General features: G+C 29.7%; 2 protein-coding genes and 1 pseudogene across 6 annotated transcripts; 2 read left to right on the forward strand and 1 right to left on the reverse strand.

Annotated features, from left to right (window-relative positions):
* The first annotated feature begins 9,510 nt into the window (after nucleotides 1–9,510).
* On the forward strand, nucleotides 9,511–14,209 carry LOC114410243 (nucleobase-ascorbate transporter 7-like). 3 transcript variants are annotated; one of them, XM_028374113.1, is made up of 15 exons: nucleotides 9,511–9,546; nucleotides 10,018–10,134; nucleotides 10,412–10,509; nucleotides 10,599–10,775; nucleotides 10,852–10,952; nucleotides 11,280–11,355; nucleotides 11,476–11,535; nucleotides 11,734–11,918; nucleotides 12,098–12,194; nucleotides 12,481–12,567; nucleotides 12,795–12,853; nucleotides 12,950–13,041; nucleotides 13,131–13,208; nucleotides 13,316–13,476; nucleotides 13,750–14,209. In XM_028374113.1, exons 2-15 carry the CDS (start codon nucleotides 10,029–10,031, stop codon nucleotides 13,966–13,968), a joined length of 1,596 nt encoding a protein of 531 aa, XP_028229914.1. In that variant the 5' UTR covers nucleotides 9,511–9,546; nucleotides 10,018–10,028; the 3' UTR covers nucleotides 13,969–14,209. The 3 variants fall into 3 exon arrangements, with proteins under 3 accessions (XP_028229914.1, XP_028229896.1, XP_028229906.1); XM_028374095.1 differs by lacking the exon at nucleotides 9,511–9,546 and adding an exon at nucleotides 9,607–9,728; XM_028374105.1 differs by lacking the exon at nucleotides 9,511–9,546 and adding an exon at nucleotides 9,784–9,938.
* A 3,359-nt stretch (nucleotides 14,210–17,568) lies between these two features.
* LOC114410260 (methylsterol monooxygenase 2-2-like) lies at nucleotides 17,569–22,948 on the forward strand. 3 transcript variants are annotated; one of them, XM_028374126.1, is made up of 7 exons: nucleotides 17,569–17,665; nucleotides 20,590–20,727; nucleotides 21,571–21,716; nucleotides 21,853–21,972; nucleotides 22,059–22,271; nucleotides 22,369–22,449; nucleotides 22,619–22,948. In XM_028374126.1, the coding sequence occupies exons 1-7, from the start codon at nucleotides 17,636–17,638 to the stop codon at nucleotides 22,704–22,706; spliced, it is 816 nt and encodes a 271-aa protein (XP_028229927.1). In that variant the 5' UTR covers nucleotides 17,569–17,635; the 3' UTR covers nucleotides 22,707–22,948. The 3 variants fall into 3 exon arrangements, with proteins under 3 accessions (XP_028229927.1, XP_028229945.1, XP_028229936.1); XM_028374144.1 differs by lacking the exon at nucleotides 17,569–17,665 and adding an exon at nucleotides 19,516–19,538; XM_028374135.1 differs by lacking the exon at nucleotides 17,569–17,665 and adding an exon at nucleotides 19,589–19,785.
* Nucleotides 22,949–24,763: 1,815 nt separating this feature from the next.
* On the reverse strand, nucleotides 24,764–26,206 carry LOC114401188 (annotated as a pseudogene).
* Between the last annotated feature and the right edge of the window lie 704 nt (nucleotides 26,207–26,910).

The following is a 26,910-nucleotide window of genomic DNA, read 5'->3' on the forward strand; positions in this document are numbered from 1 at the left end:
GTATCTTGGATACATTAATGATTAAACCCTCAAAGGCTCAAAGCCATATATTTCTTAAAGAACTTAGATGACTAATGTTTTCAAAATAAACCTTTAAATTGATCTTATAAAAATTATTTTGTTGTCATATTAATTTCAATTTTTTTATATGGAAGTAGCCTATATGAGAATATTACCTACTTCATTTTTTTTATTACCCACTAATAAGTTTTTTGCAGGAATCAAAATTGCTCATTAGCTCAATCCCCAGGTCATTCAAATGAATGCATAGGTCAAATATCGACAGAAAGTTGAGTTCTTTTTATTTTAACCAAAACATAATTAACACGTGCATCAACAGATGTAAAAACATTAGTATATGCCTTCTTTTATTCACTTTTTTTGGGTATAGCTGGCGTATTGAACTGGCATTTTATTCGGATTAGGCAACATAACTACCAGAAAGTTTGATTCATGGAGATAGTAATTTAAACTTCACCGGATAATTATTTTTTAATATACATAAATTAAGAAAATAAAAGGTCAATTCTTAATAAAGAAAATCAAATAAGTTAAATTACTTTCCAAACATCTGTTCTCTATAAATAAATGGTTTTAATGATGTTGTATAAATAAAGTTATAATGATGAATTTCTTTTAATTGTTTTCATTGTATTTTTAATGCAAATGATAACTTGTAACATACTTTTACTGTTTTGTTCTTTTTTAGTAAACATTTTTACAGTGTGAATTCAGGTCAAATAAGCCTGAATCTCATCTATATTTTTAAGTTGTTTTGATTTTTCACTTTTAGTTTTTTATACTTCATATTCTTTCTTGGGCTTTCATATTTTCTTTCTCCAATTCTACTCTCTAAAAATTATATTTTAAAAATTATTATATGAAACAATTTTTAAATGACTAAAATATATGTTTAAAAATTATTATATGAAACAATTTTTAAATGACTAAAATATATGTTTGGTCCTTTAACTTATTTTTCAATTCTAAATTGATTCTTTATGTTTTAAAAGTTTTAGAATTATCTCGACTTAAAAAAAAAAATTAGTAACACATTTATCGTTTCGTTAGTTTTAATCCCAACAACGTTAAACATGTTTCATTAGTGAGTCAACTATGACTCCTCCATTGGTGTAGTTCTTCCTTAAAAGTGCTTACGGACTGAATTTCTTCAACGGAAATCCTGTTGACGGTTGTAATCTTTTCATGATCGTGGAACTGCAGGACAAAATCAGTACTGAACATTGCATTGCCATGGGAGTTGAAGGAGTTGTATTCACTTGTAGCATAAATTTATCACCATTTAAGTTAAAATTAACAGATAGACAAACGTGTTATAAAAAAAATGTTTTAGGCTATCATTTAAAACTTTTAAGGAGAAAATATAGGTAATTGGTGGTTGTCCTTTATGTTGGTTCTGGCCTGTCGGTTGGGGTTAGGATGAGAGCCTTAACTGCATAAAGTATATAAACCACATGATTCTTGAGTTGGCCAAACTTTATAAGTTTGAAGGATACTATCCGTTCTAAATCTAAAATTGGTATCTGTGTATGGGGCACAATGTCCCAGAAGTTTAAATTAGTGGGCCAATGATAAATCATGTTGCGAGGATTGTTGGTAATTATTTTGATGGAACTCTTTTCGTGTTCTCCACTGGTTCTTATTTTCTTGTTAAAAGTTTCTAACTTTCAATAATATAGTTGTAATTTTTTGTTTGAAAGTCAGGCAACACAACATAATTATCTAACAATATAAGTGTATATTTGTTGAATAAATTCCTCTAAAGTCAAGACACGCCTAAAATAAGAAAATAAAGTCTTATTCATAGCTAATTTTAATCAAAATATTTTGCAGATATAATTCTCTTTAAATCTAAAATATACTTTCTCACTTTACATGTATCATCACTTCAAAAAAAATCATATTTAGTACTGTAATATTTAAATTTGGAAAAATAATGACTGATTCTTTAAAATAAATTTAAATAAATTTACATACTTTTTGGGGGTGCAGGGAGTTTCTAATGGTTATTTTCATGAAACTCAAATTATTAATTTTATCTGAATGTTGAAAGCGCAAAGATGTTTTTGGACTAGTCTAGACATTGTATAATTTGCCCACGTAGGTAGAAGCATTACTATTGGCACTACTAGCTATAATAATTTGATCATCTTACTCTTCTCTCTTTTCCCATACCCCAATCCTTCTCTCACTTCTCCCCCACTCCTTCACAACAATTCCAATCCTTCTTATTTTCTCTCACTTCTTCATCACTTTTCCTCTTTTCTTCTCTTTGGTCAGGTCAACCAACTTAGGTACCTAATTGTTTTTTTACATAACAAAATCATGATTTTCTTATGTTAAAGAGCAGAATCACAATACCATATTTTTTTAACAAATTTCAAACTACTCAACGGAATCAAGATTCTATGATGTGTTGAATTCTTGACATCAATGGAATCATAGAGCTTTTTTTTCTTGCTCGAACATTGTTATCATTTTTTCATGAATGGTTCTTTACAAAGAATACATGAATTGGAATACATTTTTTTCCTGGTCAATTTGCAATATCTCATGTTTTTGGAAACATGCTTGATGATAGCCAAAATGATTTTTACCATCCTTATCAATCAAATGAAATGCCTACAGATTACGATGGTTTAGGAAATTAGCATGAAGATCCTAACAATGGATTGGACATTGACCCCCCAAACCTGATTGTCTTGACTTTTTCAATCATTTTCACAGTTGATGACGTATGTTGATTAGTTGACGATTGATTTTTATATTTTTGTATATGTATGATGTGTAAGTGAAGAAAAATATTTTGATTTTTAGGTTTTTACAAATCGAGATGATTTGATGCACTGGGATTGAGATTTGGGGAATAGTCTAGGATTTGTTCTTGTCATTCATAGGTCAAAAAACATGAGAAAAATCTATGTTGTAGTGGGTTGTGAAAATGGAGCAAAGTACAAGCAATACAAGGATTAGTCTGTAAGAATACTTGAATCAGAAAATGTGGGTGTTTGTTTAAATTAAAGGGGAAGTTTGTCAAAGAGGTAGGTTGAAAACTTTTTTTTTTATTTGTGGTGCTCATAACCACAGTTAGTGAAACACTATTGGGACATGTGTATGTTGGTTGTTTAAGTAGTGAAGAAAAAATTATGCATAGTCAAAAGCAAAAACATGGTGAAACCTAGTAAAATTTTGTTGACAATCAAAGATCAAGATCAGAAAAATGTCACAACCATCAAGACTGTATACAATGAATGACAAAGATATTGGCACAAAGAAAGGCGTTCAAGAAATGGAGGTACAACATCTAATTAGACTTGTCAGGTTTTAGCAATTTTACTATATAGATTTTATTCCCTATTTTATTGTTTGAAGTTTCTTATTTTATTGTTGGATTTTCTTAGAAGTAGTTATTCTTATCTTTATCATGTCTCAATTTAAATATTTTATCTTCTATTTTGATCTTTCAATCTTTTATCTTTTTCTTTTATCTTCTAATTTTATCTTTTAATCTTATATTTTCTTTATCTTCTAATTTTATCTTTAAATGTCTTGTGGATTCGACACTCGGACTTTCGAGAACTTTACTACTTGTGACGATTTGATACATTTGTCAACGAGTTAACACTGTTTTATATTCCAGTTATACTTCTAATATTAGTTTTCCGTTTAAGATTAATATATGCATTGATTAATCAAGTATAAATTGTTGTAAATTGTCTTGTTTGGATAGTTTGGAAAAAAGATTAATATTTTTTTATACTTAATGCATATAGGTTAAGTTTCATTTCATGAAATTTCATTTAGTGCACACACTATAGTGAGTGACTCCTCCAAGAATACAAGAACAACGAATTATAATTATAGGATTAAATTTAAAGACCATGATTAAAAATCTAATTAGAAAACGCACATGCCATACTAATTCCCCTTTCTCCTTCAGATTACGCGACTCATGTTCTCTCGTATTCTCCTTCTCTCATTTGACAAGATTAATATGTATATTGGTTTAAAAGAGTGAACACTCAAGGGGTCTCATCTAGATTCCATCATTTGTCAACGAAAATCATTTTGTGCAGGTATACAACATCTACTTAAGAGACTTTTTAGCATTATAACCATTAATTGATTTGCTAACTAACTCGACTATATCATTTTTCTATGATAATCTAGATGCATTTGAAGGATGATTGTCCCTTACTTCCTATTGCACCACAATGGAGTACATACTACACACATGAAGCTCGTTGATGGCAGAGATCATACATGCGTCACATACAAGAAATCAACTTGTTCATGTTTCATTCAACTATAGGATCTCAATATACAGTAGAAAAATTTAAGGATTAATTATTTTAGTTAACTCCTCTTGTATTAAGTACTATTATGTGTATTCATTTGACACTTCGTAAAACTCTAGCTAATGCTTTTAATTTAATGTGGACTATAAAGTTTGCTGATTGTTGTAGACCATGCATATTATGTTGTAAGTCAAGTTGAGGTCCTTAAACATTTAATTATTAACGTTGATAGACAAAATAACAATGGAAACATGTTTTTGTTGATTTTTTTATAATCATTTTAAAAAATGAAAACATGTTTTTATTGCACACAATGCATCGACACAAAAATATAACAATGAAAACATAGTTATGTTGGTCAATTTCTCAACTCAACAATGAAAACATGTGTTCCATTTTTCAAATGGGGGTGGCAAAATAATAGCACAACAGAAATACAATTATGTCACATAACTATCAAAATTTTCCGTTTTGAAAATAGGGTTGAAAAAACTAATTAACCGCATAATCACATTGTTAATTAGTTTTTTCACCCCCCCCCTCCCCTTTACAAAATAGAGACGTGTTTTCATTTTGTTTCCTACCAAGGGACAATTTGGGAATACCACAAAAAGGCAACCCATGGTAGTGCCAATAATAAATTAGGTAAAGCCAATAGCAATCCCTTATAGCTTGCATTCATCAATCATAAGGATCAGGCCTTGCAAAATATTTTAATGGGTCTTGTCTGCTATTGGCCCCAAAATAGTTGCTATTGACCCTTACCATCTTTCAAATTTTCCAAAAACACTCTTTCCCACAACACACAACAGAAATAGACTTATGTTGCATTAAATTTATAGTGCAATCAATATTCCATTACACAATATTTTTTTGCACCTCATTAGTGCAGTGGAAGTGTATTTTTGTAAATGATGATTAACAAAGAATGTATAACAAAAGGATGATTTTGTTGCACAATGTACAACAAAGTCATACTTTTGTTGTGCATTTTTTTTCATTATTTGACAAATAAAAATATCTTAGATATTAATTGCATAATTTTCAACTCAACAAGATCACGATTCCATTGTGTTGCAATTTCTGTGTCACAATGGGATCACGATTTTGTTGTATCACAATTTATATAGTATAACAGAATCATGATTTCATTGTGTAATAGTCATTGTAGGTGGGAAAGAGTGGATATCAATATTGGAGGAAAGGAAACAAATGATATTTTGATATTTCCGGATTGACGACAGAGGCCAAAGACAATTTTGGAGGAGACAATACCAATTTCCTACAAAACATTGAAGATGAATTACAATTCTAATTAAATCAATCGATAAGAAATTAATTGATTAAGTAATTATTTCTAATAATAAAGGTGGATCATTTTTTCTGGTTAAAAATTTAAAATGATTACAATTGTAACTTTGATTTCAGTCTTTAAGTGGATGTAAAAATAGCCATCATAGTAATTTCTCTCTTTATTTCTTTTTTCCTTGTTACACTTGGAAAGGTAAAAGAAGATAAAGTCGACAAAATACCAAGGCGCAACCTATGTTTAGGTTTAGTCTGGATTCTTTTTTTAAAAAAAAATGAAAAATACTATCTTAGTGTGCAACAACAGATTTAAGCTTCAACAAAACATTTTTTAATATTTCAAAACATCCAAAATAAGAAAGAGATGAGTTTTCCTTACCTATCAACTCAATGAGTTAGCTTTTAGATGAAAAAGAGGAATAAAGGAAAAGACCTTGGGTTCAATATGAAAGTTTTCCTTCATTCCTACAACAGTTTTACATCATTCATACCATTCCAAACCCCAAAACCAAAAAAAAAAAAACAAATTAAAATCTTGCAAATGAACATGTTCATGGGAAAAAATGAGAATGAACAGAAAGAGAGGAAGACAAAGGTTTACCTCACCTAGAGACAACCAACAAACATTAAAGGGGGAGGAATGGAACTCCTTTTTTGTATAGCACCAAAGCTCTAAGCTTTTTCAATGGTGGTTTCTTGGAAAAGAGGAAGTGAGTGAAAAATAAAGTGTTTCTTTTAAGAAGAGTTTTTGAATATGAAGATTTATGATAAGTTTTAAGTGACTTTCTAGCTTTTCATTCTCTGCACCTTGACATCTACTAGCACTATCTCTCATAAATCGAAAATACATCCCTCTAAACCTAAACACACTAAAGCTCACTAATACTCATAGAACATATCATAAACATCACTAACTCATCAATTAATTAATTCATTCAAGCACTTAATTAACTTAAATTTATTTTCTTTTATAATTTAAATAAATTACTTGAACAATCAATTGATAAAATACAATGTTACAAGAATTACTTTCACGCAGCTGTACAAGTATAAATTGGTTTATACTAGTAAATAGCTTTGCATACTAAAACAAAATTTGCATCTTGTAATTTTGTTAATGACAATTTGTAGTATGCTAGGTTAGGCAAGTAGGCCATGTCTAATCATGTTCTAAAAATGATTATTAATGTTTTTTCTTTATTTATTTATATATTTTACTTCAATCCTTTTACATTCAGCACATTGTTGTTTTATATGTCCATTAGCTAAATTTAGATTTATGCTTTGTCTCTCATAGCACATGGTTGTTTCTCATTTCTATGTTTCCAACTCGCATATATGAGGGTTTTCACATTAAATTAGAGCAAAAGACACACAAGAAGCTACACATTGTAGCTTCAAGGAGACGGGAACAAGTTATTTAAAATGCAAATCCAAAACATGAGGATAGTAAATTTTTTTGGTACTTAGAGCATGGTTTTTTTTAAGGGTTTTTAAGGGAAGAAACTATTTTTTTTATTGGAATAAATCTACATTAAAAATAAGATTAGTATCTTATGTAAGAAACAATTCCTCAGTAATAAAAAATAATATTTACCTGACACATATCAACACCATAATTAAATGAAAATAAAAAAAATAAAAAAATGTGAATTTTTTAAAGTTTTATATAATTTAATACTTTTTGAGTAAAATTATATATGGATTTATTAGAATAACATGACATTGAGAAAACTAAAAATAAATACTATAAAAACCATCAAAGTAACTTAAAAATTCTCATTAAAATGCTCTAATTTAATCTTAATAATCACATTTGAGATCTTTTATATAACTAGTCTATTACAAAGATCTACCTTGTAGTAACAATTATTTTTAAGGTTTAGTTTAGTTGATTGAAAAGATATGAGTTATTATAAAATCTTAATATTATTTTCGATTTCCACAAAAAAAAACTTCACTTGGTTCTACGTTATTAAAATAACAGAATATACAAAAAAAAAACATATCATTAAAACTGATAAATTAATTAATTTATAAAAATTAAAATTTATAATATTATAAAATATAAAAAATTACAAAAGCGAGAGATTGGTCGGAGGAGAATCTTCGAAGCACGATATTTGCAGTGATTGGCAAATTTCTTTGGAATGGCACGTGGAATAAAATATTTTCATGCATGTTAATTGATGTAAATATTGGAGACAAGAAGCTTCTAGAAGTGTAAATAATCAAAGAAACCACGTCAATCCATCAATAATATTGGAAGATACTCCTCTGTCTCATGCAGTCATGCTTAAGGTTTTGATACAATAATTAAAATATATAGTTAATATTTATTATTTTATTGATATTATCAGGAAAAATATTTATATTATTTTAATTACTTTTTTTTTTTCATTTTCGTACTCTAAAATAAATAGTTAAGGATATATGAGGAAAAATATTTAATATTTCATTTGATATTATAAAATGGTAATAAAAAAGGATTTTTTTTGTTAAAATGTCAAATGATAAACGAGGAAGGAAATATATTCTAAAAAATGTAATTGGAAGATATATACAAACAAAAATAGAGATGTGAGAGTCATCTCTATGTTTAATGCGTGCTAATCACTGCTAGAGAAACCGTTAAATTTGATTTGACTTCAGCCGATGGAGAACATTAATTTTAAAATACACCAGTATAAATTTGATTTGAAGTTTGGTTTATTTATTTATAATTCACTCACTAACTTAATGTATAAAACTCACAAGTAGGATTGGAATATTAAAACCGCAAAGCACAAAATGAGTAAACAAAAAAGTCACATTTCAACTTTCGTGAATACTGTTTAAGCTAAAGTGAAATTCCAAATCTCTGAAAGGCAACCATTGCCATTAACAAAGAGGGATACCAGAATTTATTCCTTACTGAGACTCACTGTACCATCAATGTTCATTCAATGACCCATATAGCTTGGGATATATGCCTGTTCCCATGATCATGAAAAAAAAATATATTACTATTTTGACTTGAAATAAGATTTAAATATTTAAACTTATGTGTATAACTTTTTTTTTTACATTCTACATAATGAATGTACAAAAATATTATATATACATTATATATGATCTATATAAAAAATCACAAACATATATTTGAATTTACTCAAACTTAACTCTAGCTAAAATTTAATACATTTTAATTTTGGAAAGAATAAAAACATTTTAGTCCAAATAGTATTACTTGCATTGGCATGGGAGGGGCATGATGACACATTAATTTCCAACTTTATGTTTACTTTTTGCCATAGACGCAATTTGTGTGTGATCACTGTCACATGAGAGAGGATTTCCTAATTGAGTAGAGGAAGAAAGCGTCCAAGAAAGACAACTCAGTGCCGAGTGACAATGCAAAACCGTCGATGAAGTAAGCAAAAGTTTGACAATACAAGGAAAATAATGGACTAAACGGTTGCACAAAACCTGCAACTCAGTGAAAAGTCACAATTTACACCCAAAATCGTGGCAATGGTAATCTTTTTGACGTGTTAAAAGGTTATATTTATATGCTGAAATGCGTGAGAGAGGCGTTTTCTGTGAGCTTCTGACTACTAATAATTAATTAAAGTTTTGACAACCATTAACACCATTGGTCAAACAATAAATTCTACAAAATCCGAGGTTAATAAAGGTGAAGGTGGAGGAAGATGCTTTTACCAAAACTTTATAATTTCTTATTTAAATGTTGGTAACACTTATAGTAATAAAAAAAAACAGTAATTTTTCATATATAAAAAATAATAATAATTTTTTTTACCAATGAGGAATAGAAATTTATAATGTTATTACAAATATAAAAGGAATGGTCACTTCGTGAGGGCAAAATTTGGTTCCATTGTTGCTATAGGAAGAATGGTGTTGTAGTGTATAAGAGGTGTGTGAGTTTTATTACGTCATAAATTTTATGATATTTTTTTTCTCTCTTTTGAGAGTGTCTTCATGTCTGTAATATAATGGATATTTATGAAACATTTTGCTTTTGCTTTTTTCCACATTCTGTTTTGTTGAACCAAGAAATCATCCTGCATTTGCTGCACTGCATAACGTTACTGAAAGGTGTGTCTGTCACCCCTTGAACTTGCTCATTGTCGTTTTGTGCATTCCCCACTTCCCAACACAACAAAGGAAAGGAAAGTGTTCATTTTGTTTCTTCTCTTGTTTTCCACACCATCATCATTTATTATTTTCCTCTCATTGTAACTGTTCTCGGTTTATCACCATAATACTACATTTTTGTCTGTGGGAGACTTTTCTTCTTCCCAACTGGTATTGCTTGTTTGAGCCTTTTCTTCTTCTTCTTCTTCTTTTTGCTTTGTTGGGTTTTGAGAACTTTGGAATTCACCAGGTTCAAGTAGCATGGCAGGAGCTGCACCACCACCCAAGCCAGAAGAGCTTCAGCCACACCCAGTGAAAGATCAACTTCCAAATGTTTCATACTGCATCACAAGTCCTCCTCCATGGCGTGAGTTCACTGCTTCGTTCAACAACCCTTTTGTTTTATTTTGTAAAAACTTGAGCTTCCTTTTTGCACTTTTTATATGGATGATTGTTATTTGATAATGTGGTGAATGGTGATGATTTTTATTTTTATTTCTTGAAAAACTCTTTTAAGACCTATTTTTTTTTCTGGGGTATGATATAGAAACCAACTAGTCTTTTTTTAGTATTTATTGAAATTTAAATAGTGTACATTCATAGTCATTGTGATGATTGAGTTTAGAATTTTAATTTTGATGAAGCGGAGGCAATACTACTTGGTTTCCAACATTACTTGGTGATGCTTGGCACAACTGTTCTTATACCAACCACTCTTGTTACTCAGATGGGAGGAGGAAATGTAAGAAAAAGATTAAAGAAAAGTAAATGGTTTTCAATGATGTTGTGTAGTTCCTAAGTCTAACCAAGTTCTCGATTGTGCTTCAATAGGAAGAGAAAGCAAAAATGATCCAGACTCTGTTGTTTGTAGCTGGCATAAACACATTTTTCCAAACACTGTTTGGGACTCGTCTACCAGCAGTTATTGGAGGATCCTACACCTTTGTGCCAACTACCATTTCAATCATTTTGGCTGGTCGCTACAGTGACATCGTGAATCCTCAGGAGGTTGGTTCATTACACATGTTATGGCGTTTTTGTTGTGTCACCATCCTTGTTAACCTGGATTCTGATAAATATGCAGAGATTCGAGAGGATAATGCGCGGAACACAGGGTGCGCTTATTGTTGCTTCAACCCTCCAAATTGTTGTTGGCTTCAGTGGACTTTGGCGCAATGTCGTGAGGTTGGTTCCTGTCTAGATACTTAAATTGGTTTTGACCTCAATCTTGTAGTCACATTGTGCTCTGTCAGATTATCCATGCAATACTTTTACTTTCACATGTTAAGAGATGTTTCCAATTTACTTGTTTGGGAGAATGGTTAGCTCTATAATGTGTAGTTGTGTACTAATCGCTGCTTCATTTGGTTTCTCCCAATTAGTGATCACAAACTTTTGTTGAATTCAATTGCAGTTTCACTGATAGATAGGACTTTTACCATTCTGAAAGTTATTGGCTCGTTTTCTGCCTCTTGAAATCATATTGGAGAATAATTTGTTGTAATTTTTTAGGTTCTTAAGCCCTCTTTCTGCTGTTCCTTTGGTTGCTCTGTCAGGCTTTGGACTTTACGAGTTGGGCTTTCCTGTGGTATTGATATCTGCAACAAGAACTAGTTCTTATTTCTTTCTGCATGTATGAATTATATAATATATAATTATATAATTGGTATGATTAACACTTTTTTTTATCATGTCTTTTGAATTCTAGCTTGCAAAATGTGTGGAGATTGGGCTGCCGGAAATTGTATTGTTAATAGTATTTTCACAGGTGATGTGTAATTGTCATGATGTTTATTAAATTACCTTTCCTTGCATCATTTGGGACATCTTTAAAAATAATCCTGAGTACCTAAAACCCACCTTAGATGAAATCTTGATTTTCCTTAGATGAAATCTTGATTTTCCTTTTCTTTACAGTCTCCAATTTAAATGTTATATTCTAAAGTAGTGGTGTTCCTTTGTCCAGTACATTCCTCATGTGATGAAAGCAGAAAAGCCTATCTTTGATAGATTTGCAGTTATATTCTCAGTGACAATTGTGTGGATTTATGCTCATCTTCTTACTGTGGGTGGAGCATATAAAAATGTACCACAGACCACTCAGAGTACTTGCAGAACTGATCGTGCTGGAATTATAAGTGGTGCACCTTGGTAAGGGTCTTGTGATTTTTCTAATAGTAGAAGTGGTTTCTTCCCTGTGTAGCAGTATATTTTGGATGACACAGTTGATGATTCTTGAAAGTAGTTTTGGATCATCTTAAATGACTAGGAAAAATGGATTTAATTTGATTAAATCCTAAGTATTGTTGCTGATAAAATGTATCAATCAGGATTAGAATCCCATATCCTTTCCAATGGGGAGCTCCTACATTTGATGCTGGGGAAGCTTTTGCTACAATGGCCGCTTCATTTGTTGCACTAGTAGAGGTTTGTTTATTTTTATGCTGGTGAGCTATATGAGTTTTTGAATAAGTGTAGTGAATTCTGAAATTTAATTTGTCCCTCCTCTAGAAGCCCTTAGTTGTGGTTAGCATATTGTCCTGCAATTATTTTGTGTGGAAACTTTTAACATGTAAAAATGTCAAAAAGTGATAAGACTTCATCCAAGTTGGTGTAAACAAAGTGAAAATCATAAGTGCATGACCATTTCCCCCAGTTTGTGGCATATTTACGTAATGGTTGTTGGTTTCACATACATTTCAATTTTCTACAGTCAACAGGTGCTTTTATTGCTGTTTCAAGGTATGCAAGTGCAACTCCATTGCCACCTTCAGTTCTTAGCCGTGGTGTCGGTTGGCAGGTAAACCCAGTTTATGAATTGAAAACTATTCCCCCGCCTAATCTGTTTGCTTCTCATTATCTACTATCTAAATTATAAAATTATATGTTTTAAATTATTTTATAAATGGAGAAATGAATGTCAGGATGTATTGTAATCTTATCTTTTTAGTTCTGTTTGTCCTAGATTTGTCATATTTTTTTCTTGCTGCCTGTGATCATCATTAGTTGTTATTTCTTATGTATCAGGGGGTAGGTATTCTGTTATCTGGGATCTTTGGGACAGGGAATGGATCTTCAGTTTCTGTGTAAGATTCTTGTACAAAACTTGAGGTATCATTTTCATAGCAGGAATACATATTATACCTAAATCATTATAAGAAGCATTCTTGGCTTTTTCTCAGAGAGAATGCTGGACTCTTGGCTTTAACGCGAGTTGGTAGCCGAAGGGTTGTTCAAATATCAGCAGGATTCATGATCTTTTTCTCCATACTTGGTAAGTTGGTTAGGATTGCAATTTTGATTTTTTTTCTCCCTGATAAATCAATGTACTTACCATGAAGTGCTATGTGCATGTGTGTGCAGGAAAATTTGGAGCTGTGTTTGCTTCAATCCCAGCACCAATAGTTGCAGCTTTATATTGTCTTTTCTTTGCCTATGTGGGTATGTATGAAATATGATCAACTCAAGAATCTGGTTTTTCTGCGTACTTTCATTTAAGTCCTTGTTGTTATTATCATTATTTTTTTTTGTCTTTTTCCCTGTAACAGGTTCTGCAGGCCTCGGTTTCCTTCAGTTTTGCAATTTAAACAGCTTTAGAACTAAACTCATCTTGGGGTTCTCTATTTTCATGGGCTTCTCTGTACCACAATACTTCAATGAGTACACAGCATTTAAGAACTATGGTCCTGTTCACACCCACGCTAGATGGGTATTCAGCTTCTCTCATTCTATCACTTTCTTTGAGGAGTAATAGCAATACACTCTTCTTTAACACATTATACTATTGGTTGAAATTCATTGGACATCACAAAATCATGGGAGAGTCATTAAATAAAATGTGAGACTTATATTTTTTTTTGTCATTTTCAAAAAGCTTCAACCAATAAGAGACTTTGTTTAAAAAAGTGTGTTGCTAGTCCTTTTTTTTATTGTTGTGTGTGCATTGTTATTTCAACCAACTCATATTTTCTCTTTTTGGCAGTTCAACGACATGATCAATGTCCCCTTCTCATCAAAAGCGTTTGTTGCTGGTTCATTGGCACTGTTCTTGGATGCCACATTGCACAACAAAGACAGCCAAACTCGCAAGGACAGAGGCATGCATTGGTGGGACAGATTCAGTTCATTCAAGACAGATACAAGGAGTGAGGAGTTTTATTCTCTACCTTTCAATCTAAACAAGTTCTTCCCCTCTGTGTGATTGGATTGGACCATGCTGCTACAAAGTTTTATATGGTGAGGTAAAAAACAATATGCATACTTCAATGACTCATTGTGGGTATTACATGTCATCTGTAACTAATTTAGAAATCTTCAATTTCTTCATTCTTAACTATAACCAATGTAGCGGCAACATGAACATCTTTTTTTCCCGGCGGCTTCTTTCTTGCGAAGCTAATAGCCTAATATAGTTAGTTCCATATCATTACATTACCATTTTATTTCTTTTTGTGCCATTATTGGTGTTAATTCAAGTAACTTTTTAGTGACAATATATATTTTAACTATACTAATGAACAAAAAATGAATCCTCATTTTTACATGATGTGATTATTGTTTTGACTTGATATAAGTTGCACAAAGTTGTTGTTGTTTTTTTTTTTTTTTATCTTTTTAGTATAGGTTTGATTTACCATTAAAAATGAATGTTAGTAACAAAATAATTTTTTTTAAAGTAACTATTTTTCCTTTTGTGTTTAATTTCCATTAAATCTTTGGATTTTGTCTTAGAATTCGTGTAAAATAAGTTGGATGATAAATCAAATATGCTCTTAAAAATAATAGTTTTTTTTTTATATTTTTGAGAATATCTAAATTTTAATCCATAAAGTTAACTTTTTTTATACATATGGACTAAAGTTTGAATATTTTAAAATATATAAAAATTAAAATTGATGTTTTAAAAGTTGAAAGTGAAATAAAATTTTAAAAAATTATATGTAAAAATATCATCAATCTTATTTTTATTTTGGTTCAATTTCAGAAATTGGAAAAATTCTTTTTCTCCAACGGTATGTGTGCCTACCCATGCGTCAAAGGATGGAAATGTCAAACCAAATACCCTTAAAAATGAAAAAAAAAATAGCTTAACAAAAGTCTAGTGTTTGATAAATATGGTGCATATATAGTTTAGCTTATCTCAAAAATAATATATCTACTTTTTAAAAAATATTACTTTTCAAAAAAGTATGATTTCATTTTTCATTCATAGTATAGTTTATTTATTTTTATAAATTATTGGTACCCTCCACAAACCCTTATTTTGAAAATTCAATTGTAAATTAATATTGAAAATAGAAACACTTTATATTAGTTGATTTATGTACTCATGGATTTATTTGGCCACAAACGGAACATTAACATGCTCACAGGGTGACTGACATCATGTTTTATGGAAGTGTTGATATGACACTATAACATTGTTGTGGTGTTGACATGATAATCATTGATGTAGTGTTAAGAAATCAAAATTACATGATCATAATACTTTAAGGCTGAAAAAGTAAAATTAATATCCAAACATGCAAATCTAACTAATATTATTTAACAAGCAAAGCTAATAAAAAACATTAGTGAGAAAAAATTATAAAAAAATAAAACATTTGTTCTATCAAAAAACATAATAATTATCTAATAAATCTTTCAAATGACCTAAAGTAGTTTTCATACTCTTAACTAAGTGTTAAATTATAATATCAACATCTCAATATTATTTATGTAAGTGTCATATTAAAATATATGTCAAATGACTATGTTAATTGAAACATCATCATGTATGTATTGTGTTAATTATTCAATCAACATATCAATGTTATGTCATTTCTAATTAGAGTTGCAAAATTTATTTTAAAAAAAATTGACAACATATTACATAAAGACATATTTGTAATATGTAAATGAATTTCTAAATAATCAAGATTAAAATAAGTCATGTGACAAAGACTTATTATATTATTTTTTACTTAGTTTTATTCATCTCTCTATCTCTATTTTTATTTTCATTTGTTCTGTTTTTCTTCGATTAAATACATTTCTATACTTTCTTTCTTGCATTTTTTTTTATTTTTTTATTTTTGTCCATCCTATTTTTCTCCGTTCTAAGAAATGCACCCTTAATTTTTATCTAAATTTTAAAATAGAATAATAATATGATTTAAAAAAATGATTTGAACAGAAAATGCCAAACTATTCCCTGCCTGAATTTTTCCTAGGCAAAGTACAAACAATGTTTATTTGGGTGCCGCAAGAGTTGTTTTTTGAACTGCACAGTTTTGCACGAGTCTGCACCTCTTACAAATTTTATTATAAAATAAAATAAATAAAAAATATCATTTAGGAATTAGGATAAAAAGAATGTGAAGACTAAAGACAAACCTGAAAACTCAAAACCACGTATGCTAATTCAGCTTGATATGTTAGGTTAATTAATTAATTATTCAACCCAATTAATTTAATCACTTTGCTAAGCTAAAGTTAAAACACCATAATCAAAACCAAAAGGATGACAAGATAGGTTTATGAAAGAAAATGAAATAGCCTCCAGTTTTAGCAGTGAAAAATGATGGGCAATGTTAATTGATATCAAAGCCTTTAGCTTGCTAAAAAGATTCCTTATTCAGATTTTGAAGATTTTTCTGCACATCCGTGACTGGCACAGACACTGAGTTAATATGTATCACAAATTTTCAAAGAGTTTTGGCAATGCCAACTATAAATATTAGTTCATTCTTTCTTTCTTATACTTTTGTTTATTTGAGTATAAATAAAGAGAAAAAAATAAAAGAAGAAATAAGTTTTTTTATGGAAAAGAAAATAAGTTATACACTCATATTATCAAATTTTCTTTAACTTAAAAAGGACAAATCACTTTATACAATTTTTTTTTATAAAATCACTTTATTTTTCTTAGTCCTTATAATCATATACATATAAATATAATTATTATACTTTTATTTATATAAGTAGCAATGATATACTTGATTAATCCAAAATGATGTTCATATCAAGGTGCACGTCACAAAATCTTAATGTCAATTTCTGTAACAATAACCAAATTACCTAGTCATGCTACTTAGCATATAAAGTTCAACTAGCTGAAAAAATACAGGGGATTGCGTCCTTAAATTATTTGAAAAATTTTAATTGGATCTTTATTCTTTTTTTCCAATTAAATCCTTAAATGTTATTTGTTTATTTCAATTAGATTCTTGAATTTAATTGTTATTAAAAAATTAACCAAATAAACCTAGTTAATCCTTAAATCCAATTTTATCAAATAGTTTAAGAACATGCAAAATAATTTAACCAAAATTAATACACTTCCTTTCTTTCAAACAAAGCTTACACACTAAAATAGTTATTTATATTTATATTTTGTTGAATTTTTATAAGATTATTTATTTAAAATCTAATTTGATCTGATTAATAATTAATAATATATGAAATAATCAAATAAGGTTTAGTATAATTGATCAATAATTGAGCTTTTTAAGCATATTGTTGAGGGTTTAATTTATAGTCATATGAATAGAAAATATTTTATTAAAAAAGACAAAATTCAATTTAATGATCACTAAGTCTCAAAGAAGAATTAGTATTTGATTATCGCTTGGGAGATATCCCTAGTGCAAACAAATATATACTCACGTGGTAGGGAAAGTATTAATAAAAAGGAAATACTAATATAAAGGTGGCAGGATTGTTGGTTAATTATTATTATAATCTGGCTTGGCTTGTTGGGTACTGCCTCTGGCTTCCACTTTGGCTTTACCTCTGATTCTCATATATACACATCACATAACACAACTCAATTCTGCATTCACTTCCACACTCTCTCACACATTGCTCTCTCTATCTTTCCATTGTCCATGGCTTCCCTCATCCAATCTGGCTGGCAGGTTCTCCCTTCACTCTTTGCATTTATTTTTTCCACTTCTCTTCAACAGCCAGTTTTTTATTCTCTCATGTAAACCAAGTCTTTGGTAAAAAATTATTTTTATGTGTAAAAATATCATTAACCTTATTTTTATTTTGGTTTAATTTCAGAAATTGAAAAAAATTCTTTTTCTTTGACAATATGTGTGCCTATGTCATGCATCAAAGGATGGAAGTGTCTAACCCAAGACCCTTAAAAATGAAAAAATAAAAATAAAAATAGCTTAACAATAGTTAGTATTTGATAAATATGGTGCATATATAGTTTTGCTTATCTAAAAAATAATATATCTACTTTTTAAAAAATATTACTTTTCAAAAAAGTTTGATTTCATTTTTCATTCCTACAGTATAATTTATTTATTTTTATGAATTATTAGTACCCTCTACAAACTCTTATTTTCAAGATTCAACTGAAAATTAATATTAAAAATAAAACAACTTTGTATCAGTTAATTTATGCATTTGATGAATTTCTTATTATGATTGTTTAGTTTTAATTTTTTTTCTTAATTATATCACAAGTTTTTTTCTTATTATAACAATCAAGTATATTATTAATATGTTGTCAACTTTTTAGATTTTACAACACAATTAATTAGAATTACTTGATAGTGACATCTAACCTATTTATTTGACAATAAATATAATATTAACATGCTCACATGGTGACTAACATGATGATTTATGGAAGTGTTGATATGACACTAACACATTGTTGTAGTGTTGATACACATATTGATATAATATTAAGAAATTAAAATTACATTATCATAATACTTTAAGGCTAAAAAAGTAAAATTAATATTCAAATATACAAATATAACTTATATTATTTAACAAGGAAAGCAAATCAATGATATTATTGAGAAAGTCTTTTTTATAAAAAATGAAAACATTTATTCTATCAAAAACATAATAATTATCAAATAATAAATCTTTCAAGTGATCTAAATAATTTTCTTACTCCTTAACTAAGTATTAAAATATCATGTCAATATATTAATGTCATGTATGTAAGTGTCAGTGTTAATATATGTGTCAAAAGACCATGTCAATTGTGATATTATCATACATGTATGGTGTTAATGGTAGACCATTATATCAATGTCATGTCATTTCTAATTATTCTAAGTTGACAAAATTCATTAAAAAAAATTGACAACATATTGAGATAAAGGTGTAAACGAATTTTTAAATGGTGAAAATTAAAATAAGTCATGTCAAAGTGAGATTAATGTATTATTTTTATATTTTTTTCATTTATCTCTCGATCCCTATCTTTATTTTCATTTGTTATATGTTTTTCTTCAATTAAATACATTTAATCTCGACTTTCCTTTTTTCTATTTTATTTTTGTCTGTTGTATTTTTCTCCATTCTATTAAATGAACCCTTAATTTTTATCTAAATTTTAAAATAGAATAATAATATGATTACAGAAAACGCCAATATATTCTGAATTTTTCCTAGGCAAAGTACAAACAAAACATTTATTTGGGTGCTGCTAGAGTTGTTTTTTGAACTGCACCAGTCTGCACTCTTACCAGTCTGCACCTCTTAGGAATTTTATCATAAAATAAAATAAATCAAAAAGTTAGGAATTAGAATTAAAAGAATATGAAAACTAAAGACGGACCCGGTCAAAACTCAAAACTCAAAACCACGTATGCTAATCCAGCTTGGTCTGTTAGATTAATTAATTAATTATTAAACCCAATTAATTTAATCTATTTGCAAAGCCAAAGTTAAAACACCATAATGAAAATCTAAAGGATGATAAGATAGGGTTATGCAAGAAAATGAAACAGGCTCTGGTTTTGGCAATGAAAAATGGTGAGAGTGTTAATAAAAATGAAATACTAATATACAGGTGGCTTGATTATTGGTTATTATTACAGTCTGTCTTGGCTTGTTGGGTACTGCTTTTGGCTTTACCTCTGATTCTCATATATACACATCACACAACACACAACACACAACACAACTCAACTCTGCATCCACTTCCCCACTCTCTCACATATTGCCTCTCTCTTTCCTCTTTCCATTGTCCATGGCGTCCCTCATCGAATCTGGCTGGCAGGTTCTCCCTTCACTCTTTGCATTTATTTCTTCCGCTTCCCACCGCTTCAACCGCCAGTTTTTTATTCTTAATTTTCTTGGCGTTTTTCTTTTCCAGACAGATTTGCCATGCGATTTTAGCAATGATTGTTGTGTATTTGTTGATTTATTGATGTAGTTGGCGAGAGTGTGCACATTATTGGGTTTGTTTTGGAATGAGAAATTGTGCTTTATTGATTGGGGCTATTGTCATTGCCGTTTTGATATTCCACTATGCATAATGATTGCTCATTGCTCTGTTTGGGACTTTAATTGTTCTCTTCTCATAGATCACCGTCCTTGATGATTTTGAAATTAGGCTTTTTTTACTTTCCACTCCCAATTTTTTGTTGCCTAGTCTTTAGATTCTTAGTTTTGTGAACTCTGTTGAAGTATTCAGTAGTGTCTGATTTTTGAGATGCGTATGTGTTAATTATTGAAAGAGTTTGTTAATCCTCATATTAATCTTCCTGTGCATATAATATATTAGAAATTAATAAATATAATATGTATTATTCAATATGTAGTGTATAAAGGTAAAAGTAGTTGAGAACAGAGGCAGATTCAAATCTTTCCTTGCTGGAGCACATATAATTTAGCATGTTCACGGACGTAATTTCACTTGTTTATATTTGGCTTTTTGCCTTCAGAATCTTGCAGGTCCTGTAGATTGCATGATTACATGTTTGTACTATCTACCAGAAGTAGGAATTGATGTTTGGTCCTTTTAACTTTTTGTGGAAATGAAATTCTCTCTATTACCCTCATGCTTTTCTTTGTGGTGCAGTACTTGATCACACATTTCAGTGACTTTCAACTGGCGTGTTTGGGAAGTTTCTTTCTACATGAAGGCGTTTTCTTCTTGTCTGGACTTCCCTTTATATGGCTTGAGAGGGCAGGGTGGATGAGCAAGTACAAAATTCAGGTCTGCCCTTGTTCAAATTTGTTGATATTCGTCATTTTGTTCTACAAGATGGAAATTCAGTGCTTTATCTTTTGTTGTTTTTCTATTCAGAATGAGTATCTGTCATGACTAAACTGCTCCAACATTGTTTGCTTTGACTTGAAATTATTGTTCCTTCACATGCACCTTGCTTATTCCCTTTACCCTGTTTCATTGGTGCTAAGAACAAGTGATGGAGTTCGTCAAAAAAAAAAAAAAACTAATGATGAAGTTCCTGAAGATTTCCCTTTTCATAGTGTGTTTGGATAATACAAAAGAATCAATTCTATCCCACAAAATCAAGGTGATATCATGAAAAAGTAAAAGAAACTGTTTGTTGCTTTACCTTCATCATGAAAAAGTAATTGATTATTTCTCACCAGGAAGCTAATCCAGACACACTATCAATTTCTTTTTCTCTATTTGTATTCTTACATATTTTGTTCTAACAATGCCTTTTGGTGTTGACTCTCAACCTTTGGGTTGGCTGATTCAAACAAAAGATTTTCATGCAAAAGTATATAACATAATTTTTTGATAATTGTTCATGCTATTACTATATTTTAATGGTGTATTGACCAAACTCCTTTGATAATGGCAGGAATGATAAATTGTTTTCCATTTTCAATTGTAAATATGTAGCTTCATACATTAGGAACAATAACAGAAGCTAAATTTTGTCTGCTCTAAATATGCAATCAATTTTTCTCGTTGATTTTACTGTGCTACTCACCAGTCTTTCTCTTGGTCCTTTTTTCTTTAGCTTAAGCCTAGTCTGATTAGTGTGTAAGATTTACTGTTGTTGCTAATCTTCCTTTCTTGCAGGCCAAAAATAACACCCCTGCAGCTCAGGAGAAATGTATTGTTCGTCTGTTGCTTTACCATTTTGGTGTCAATCTACCTGTTATGATTTTTTCATATCCTGTCTTCACATACATGGGCATGCGGAGTAGTCTTCCCCTACCGTCCTGGTACATTCAGGTTCTTTTGAGCACTGTCATCATTCTAAACATAGGAGTCCCGTGTTAGGAGCTTTGACAGTAGATATGTCTAGAATGTGCTTCTTCTGTTAAGCTTATTTAGCAAGATTGGATTTTGGTCTTGCAGGAAAGTAGTTCTAATTCAAATAATCTTTTACTTCATTTTGGAGGACTTTATATTCTACTGGGGACATAGAATACTGCACACAAAGTGGTTATACAAGCATGTGCACAGTGTTCATCATGAGTAAGTTTATTTGTGTGTAATGGGATTTTAGCTTTTATTATATTTATTATCTATAGACTACTATAGGGTTTTGCAATATTGTGAAGGTATGCTACACCGTTTGGATTGACTTCTGAATATGCTCATCCTGCTGAGATACTTTTCCTTGGGTTTGCTACCATTTTTGGTCCTGCCATTACTGGGCCCCACTTGATAACTCTCTGGTTATGGATGGTTCTGAGAGTCCTAGAGACAGTTGAGGCTCATTGTGGTTACCATTTCCCATGGAGTCTTTCCAACTTCCTTCCATTGTATGGAGGGTGAGTGTGAATTTACTTCTCGTTCACTTGACACCAGCCATTTTGGTTTATTCTACTATTGTGCCTCTTGTTAAACTCTTTCTATTCTCACTTTCAGAGCTGATTTCCATGACTATCATCACCGTTTATTGTACACCAAGTCTGGGAACTATTCATCAACTTTTACTTACATGGACCGGTAAGCATTTGAGCGCATAGTGATTAAAGAATTATTGTTAATTTTCATGATGATTATAGAATCTAAAATAGCTTAACTGACATTTATAGTGATGCATTGATGCCTTGAAATATTGATATTTTACTAATTATACTGACAATAGTAGATGACATTTTTGCTGTCGTAATAGGATATTTGGGACTGATATAGGCTACAGAAAGTTGAAAGCATTGAAGAGCATAGGAGTTGAAGACAGTGGCGAGCAAAAGAAACAATAAGAATACGTTTTTAGGAATATCCAGGAATGATTAGAGAGTTGATTTGCAAAAGGGCATATTTGAAAAATGTCTATGATATCAACTCCTTATGTGTTCTTGTGTTTTTGTAGTAGCTGGTGTTTGTCTTCAATGTGCTGATGGCTTTTTCTGGACATTCATGCCCTGTTATTAGAAAAACTTCATTATTGACAGTAATTTCAATTTTGGGATGTTTCCCTTTGCTGATCTAATATTCTTGATAATACCCTGTTTTTTCCTTGTTGCACGTGAATGTTTTGTTTGATGATAAAATCATTTCAATTGTATGGAGTCAAATGACAGTTGTGATTGAGTTGCAACTTATTTTTAAGGATGATTTTTAAAATAATTATAGAAGTCAAGAAGCTTTATCATGTATAACATATGTTAATGAATAATAGTCTAAAATATTTTACACTCTCATTATATATATATATTATTTGTTCTATTTTATAATTATTGGGACCTTTAAAATTGATAATTTAAAATTAGTTAATTTGAAAGAAAAAGAGTTATATCATTGTTGTCAAAATCAACATAATAGGCTTTATCTATTAAAAGGATTGATAAGTTTTCAATTTTTAGTTTCTACACTGAAATATAAATTTGTAAACAAAACCTTGTTTAGTAAATTGAGTTCAATTGTTTTTTAATTTAATTTTAAAATGTTTTTATCTTAATTTTAGAATAACTATTTTTTTAAAACAAGTAGCAATATTATTCTTTTTATTTGTAAAATACGTTATTTGATTTCTTCCATTAGTTAAAAGGTTCACATACTATTTATTATTATTGTATTGTATCAACATTATTATCAAGTGTCATGTCATCAATTAATTATTACTCCTACCAAATGCGAGTGAATAAAAATACATAATTTGTGTGGTTTAAATTTTAAATACTAAAATCACAAAACTAAATTAAAATTATAAAACTAAAATTAATTTTAATTTTTAAAATTTTCAAAATTTAAAATTTGTCAACCTCCAAAGAGATATGATATATATAAAAAATAATTCCTATAACAATCTATATAATATCATTTTACGTGTCTGTTTCTTTTTATTATATCATTTATTATATATTTTTTTCTCTTATCTCACTTTTCTCCCTTTCGCTCTCTTTGTAGTTTTGTTTTACAACAAGTATCATTTCTTAACGTGAAAATGTATATAATGGTCATGTTTCGTTGCTTTTTATTGCTGTAGGAAGCGTGGTGTTATTAAAAAGAATTGATTTTAAGAGGAGTATATTTTTAACTTTATTAATGAACGGATTTATTTTAATTGAACCTTCTATATTTTGAAAACATAGTTATATTTATACTTCAAAACTGATTTTATTTTATCATTTAATAAAAATGGCGCGTCTAAACTCTAAACTATATAATTTATAATAACAATAAATTTTCTGGCCATCAATTCTTTCAACAATATGTTTGCTAAAAAATTCTCTAAAATCTAAACTAAATAAATCTTTTGGAATTTGTTATTAAGTGTATGTATTTTATCATCATCTATATTTTCTCATCAACAGTTATAATTCGTAGGGTCAAATTCATAATTTATTGATAATTTACCAAAAAAAATTCATAATTTATTGATTTATCCTTCTTTTCACCCTCGCTCTATATATATTGTGGTCAAGCTATGTCCACGTGAACTTATGCCTATGTTGTCTAATTCAGTTTCTCAATCTAATCAAAGGTATGCCATGCGTAATTAGATTTGACTCACAAGTTTGTTTTTTTTTGTAAAAGATTCTAATAATTGACGTAGTTATTTTTTTTCTCATTAATTGCCACAGTTATGATTAAAGCCTATGGCTACCGCATATTAGATAAACTCTTTAAATTAATATTCGATAAATTAATAAACTCGTTAAAATAATAAATTTATCCGGTCTCGACTTGAGTTAATATAAAAAATTAAAAAATTTGATAAAATAATAAGATAATAATTTTTTATGAGATCCCTTTATAATTTTCGGTTTTAAAAAAATCATAAATTAATAGTTCATAAAAACTGAAAAAAAAAATATTACACTCTATTGAAATATGATTCAATAGTTGTCTGTTTTCCTTTAAAATTTAAGTCTATTTGGAGTTCATCTCTAACTTTTCTTATTGCATCCAATAGCTCAAGTGTTGTATTTTTGTATTGTATCATAAAGTTGTGAAGAGTGTTCGACGCCATATGTGCTTCCTTTTACGTAACAGGCTCCAAAGACACCGTATCATCTTCGCCGTCATCCTCTGCATTATTCTCAATGATAGTACCCACAATATCTTCTAAACTCTGAACCTCCGAACATGCTTCATTTTCACCTGGGTAGTTCATTAGATTGTCAATATCCATCTTATTATGATAGCCACATTGATTGATCATAGTCTCGAGGTCTTGAGTTTCTTCATCAAAAGTGGATTCATCCAAATTTCTTGCAACGTCACTAGCTGAACGAATTTTATAGTGTCGAAAGCAATTCGCTATTGTTTATTTTTGAACATCTATCGTCCAAGTTGGGATTGCCAAATTGATAGCATCAAGGACATTTATCTTCCTTGGATCAGATTGTCCCATCTCATAACCTTCCAATATTTTGCGGTAAAACCTTCTACGGTAATGCATCTTGAAAGCTCTTATTATCCCAACATCGCAAGGTTGAATCTTTGATGTCATGTTGGGTGGCAAGAAGAACAACTCAATGTTTCTTAGCCCTTCAATATTACTTGGATGTGCTGGACAATTATCCACCACAAGTAGAACTCTTCTACCATGCATCATTTGGTCAAATGAACGAACATATTCATCAAAATGCACACTAGTCAACCTTCAGAGCCATCTTCATTGCAACAAATAACTACCGTCAACCTTTCTTTATCTTGTTTTCTTCCTTCAAGTTGTTTTGTTGCCAGTGAATGATTAGCTTGTAGCCTATAAAACAACTCAGTTTCATCCATATTGAAAACATCTTTCATAATGAACTGATCAATTTTCTCCCAAATCGATACCAATTTCTGCTTCATGTCTTGTACATAAACAGACTCACTCTCGCCAAAACGACGAAATGACTTTATGCCATGTCGGTGCTTGAATTTCCCTAGCCATCCTATAGAGAAGTTAAAATTTGAATCATCATGAGGGTACACGAGTTTCATTGTATCTCTTGTCTTCTGTAAAATTAATTCTCCTGTGATATTCACACGTTCTTAATGCTAGAGAAACCACTCATAAACAACCTTCTCCATGTCAGGATATTTTGCTGGTTTGTGTCTTTTGATCTCTGCTTTTCCCTTTTCTATTTCAGCAAAGAGATAGTCATCTGACCGCTTAAGTGTGTTTGATATTGTTCCTTGACTAACTTTTAGTCATCTCTGCAAGTCTTTTTGTGTGCTTGCAAGATTATTTCTTGTACTCACACAACTCCTTACGTATTTGATCTGACATAGTTAATTTTGCAACACCTTTTAGATGAGAAGCCATCTTGTGAGATATGGTTTGAATACTCTAACACATTCATGTAATTTATATATGTCAAACTTGCTTAAGAATACATTGAACACATTTGTTCCTCTTGTTTACATTTATTGTACTTCAAAAGTCATTATTGATTTCCAATGCATATGAACACAATAGTTACTAATTTACGTTGAGTCTCAAGGTTCGTTGCAACGTAATTCTAAGAGGCATAAATTAATTTACCTTTTTGTTTGGTATGTACAGTATAATTACTTAAAAACTCTTTAAATTAATAATTATTAAATTTTTTGATAAATTAATAACTCTCTAAATTAATAAATTTATCCGCTCCTGACATTATTAATTTATAGAGTTTGAACTATAATTTTAAATATTTTTATATCTTTTCTGATATTTTTTTTGGGACATCCGTATTTTTATTCTCTTACTATTATATTTTTTGAATTTAGTCTTCTATTTTTATTAGGAGTTAAATATCCACAATTTAACTGTATAATTTTGAATCATTCGATAACTTATTAACTTGATATCGAATATTTAATGGAAATATTAGTGTGACAAGATAAATACATAGTGAGATGTCATGTTAATATTTTTTTAAAATCTTGGATGCCAATTAGTGAATAGACATGAATTGCACAATTGAAAAACTGAGAGATTAAATTTATAAAAGAAAAAAAAAACACTAAATTTGAAAGTATCAATGT

The sequence above is a fragment of the Glycine soja genome, chromosome 1 (assembly GCF_004193775.1).
Source record: "Glycine soja cultivar W05 chromosome 1, ASM419377v2, whole genome shotgun sequence".
Taxonomy (NCBI): domain Eukaryota; kingdom Viridiplantae; phylum Streptophyta; class Magnoliopsida; order Fabales; family Fabaceae; genus Glycine; species Glycine soja.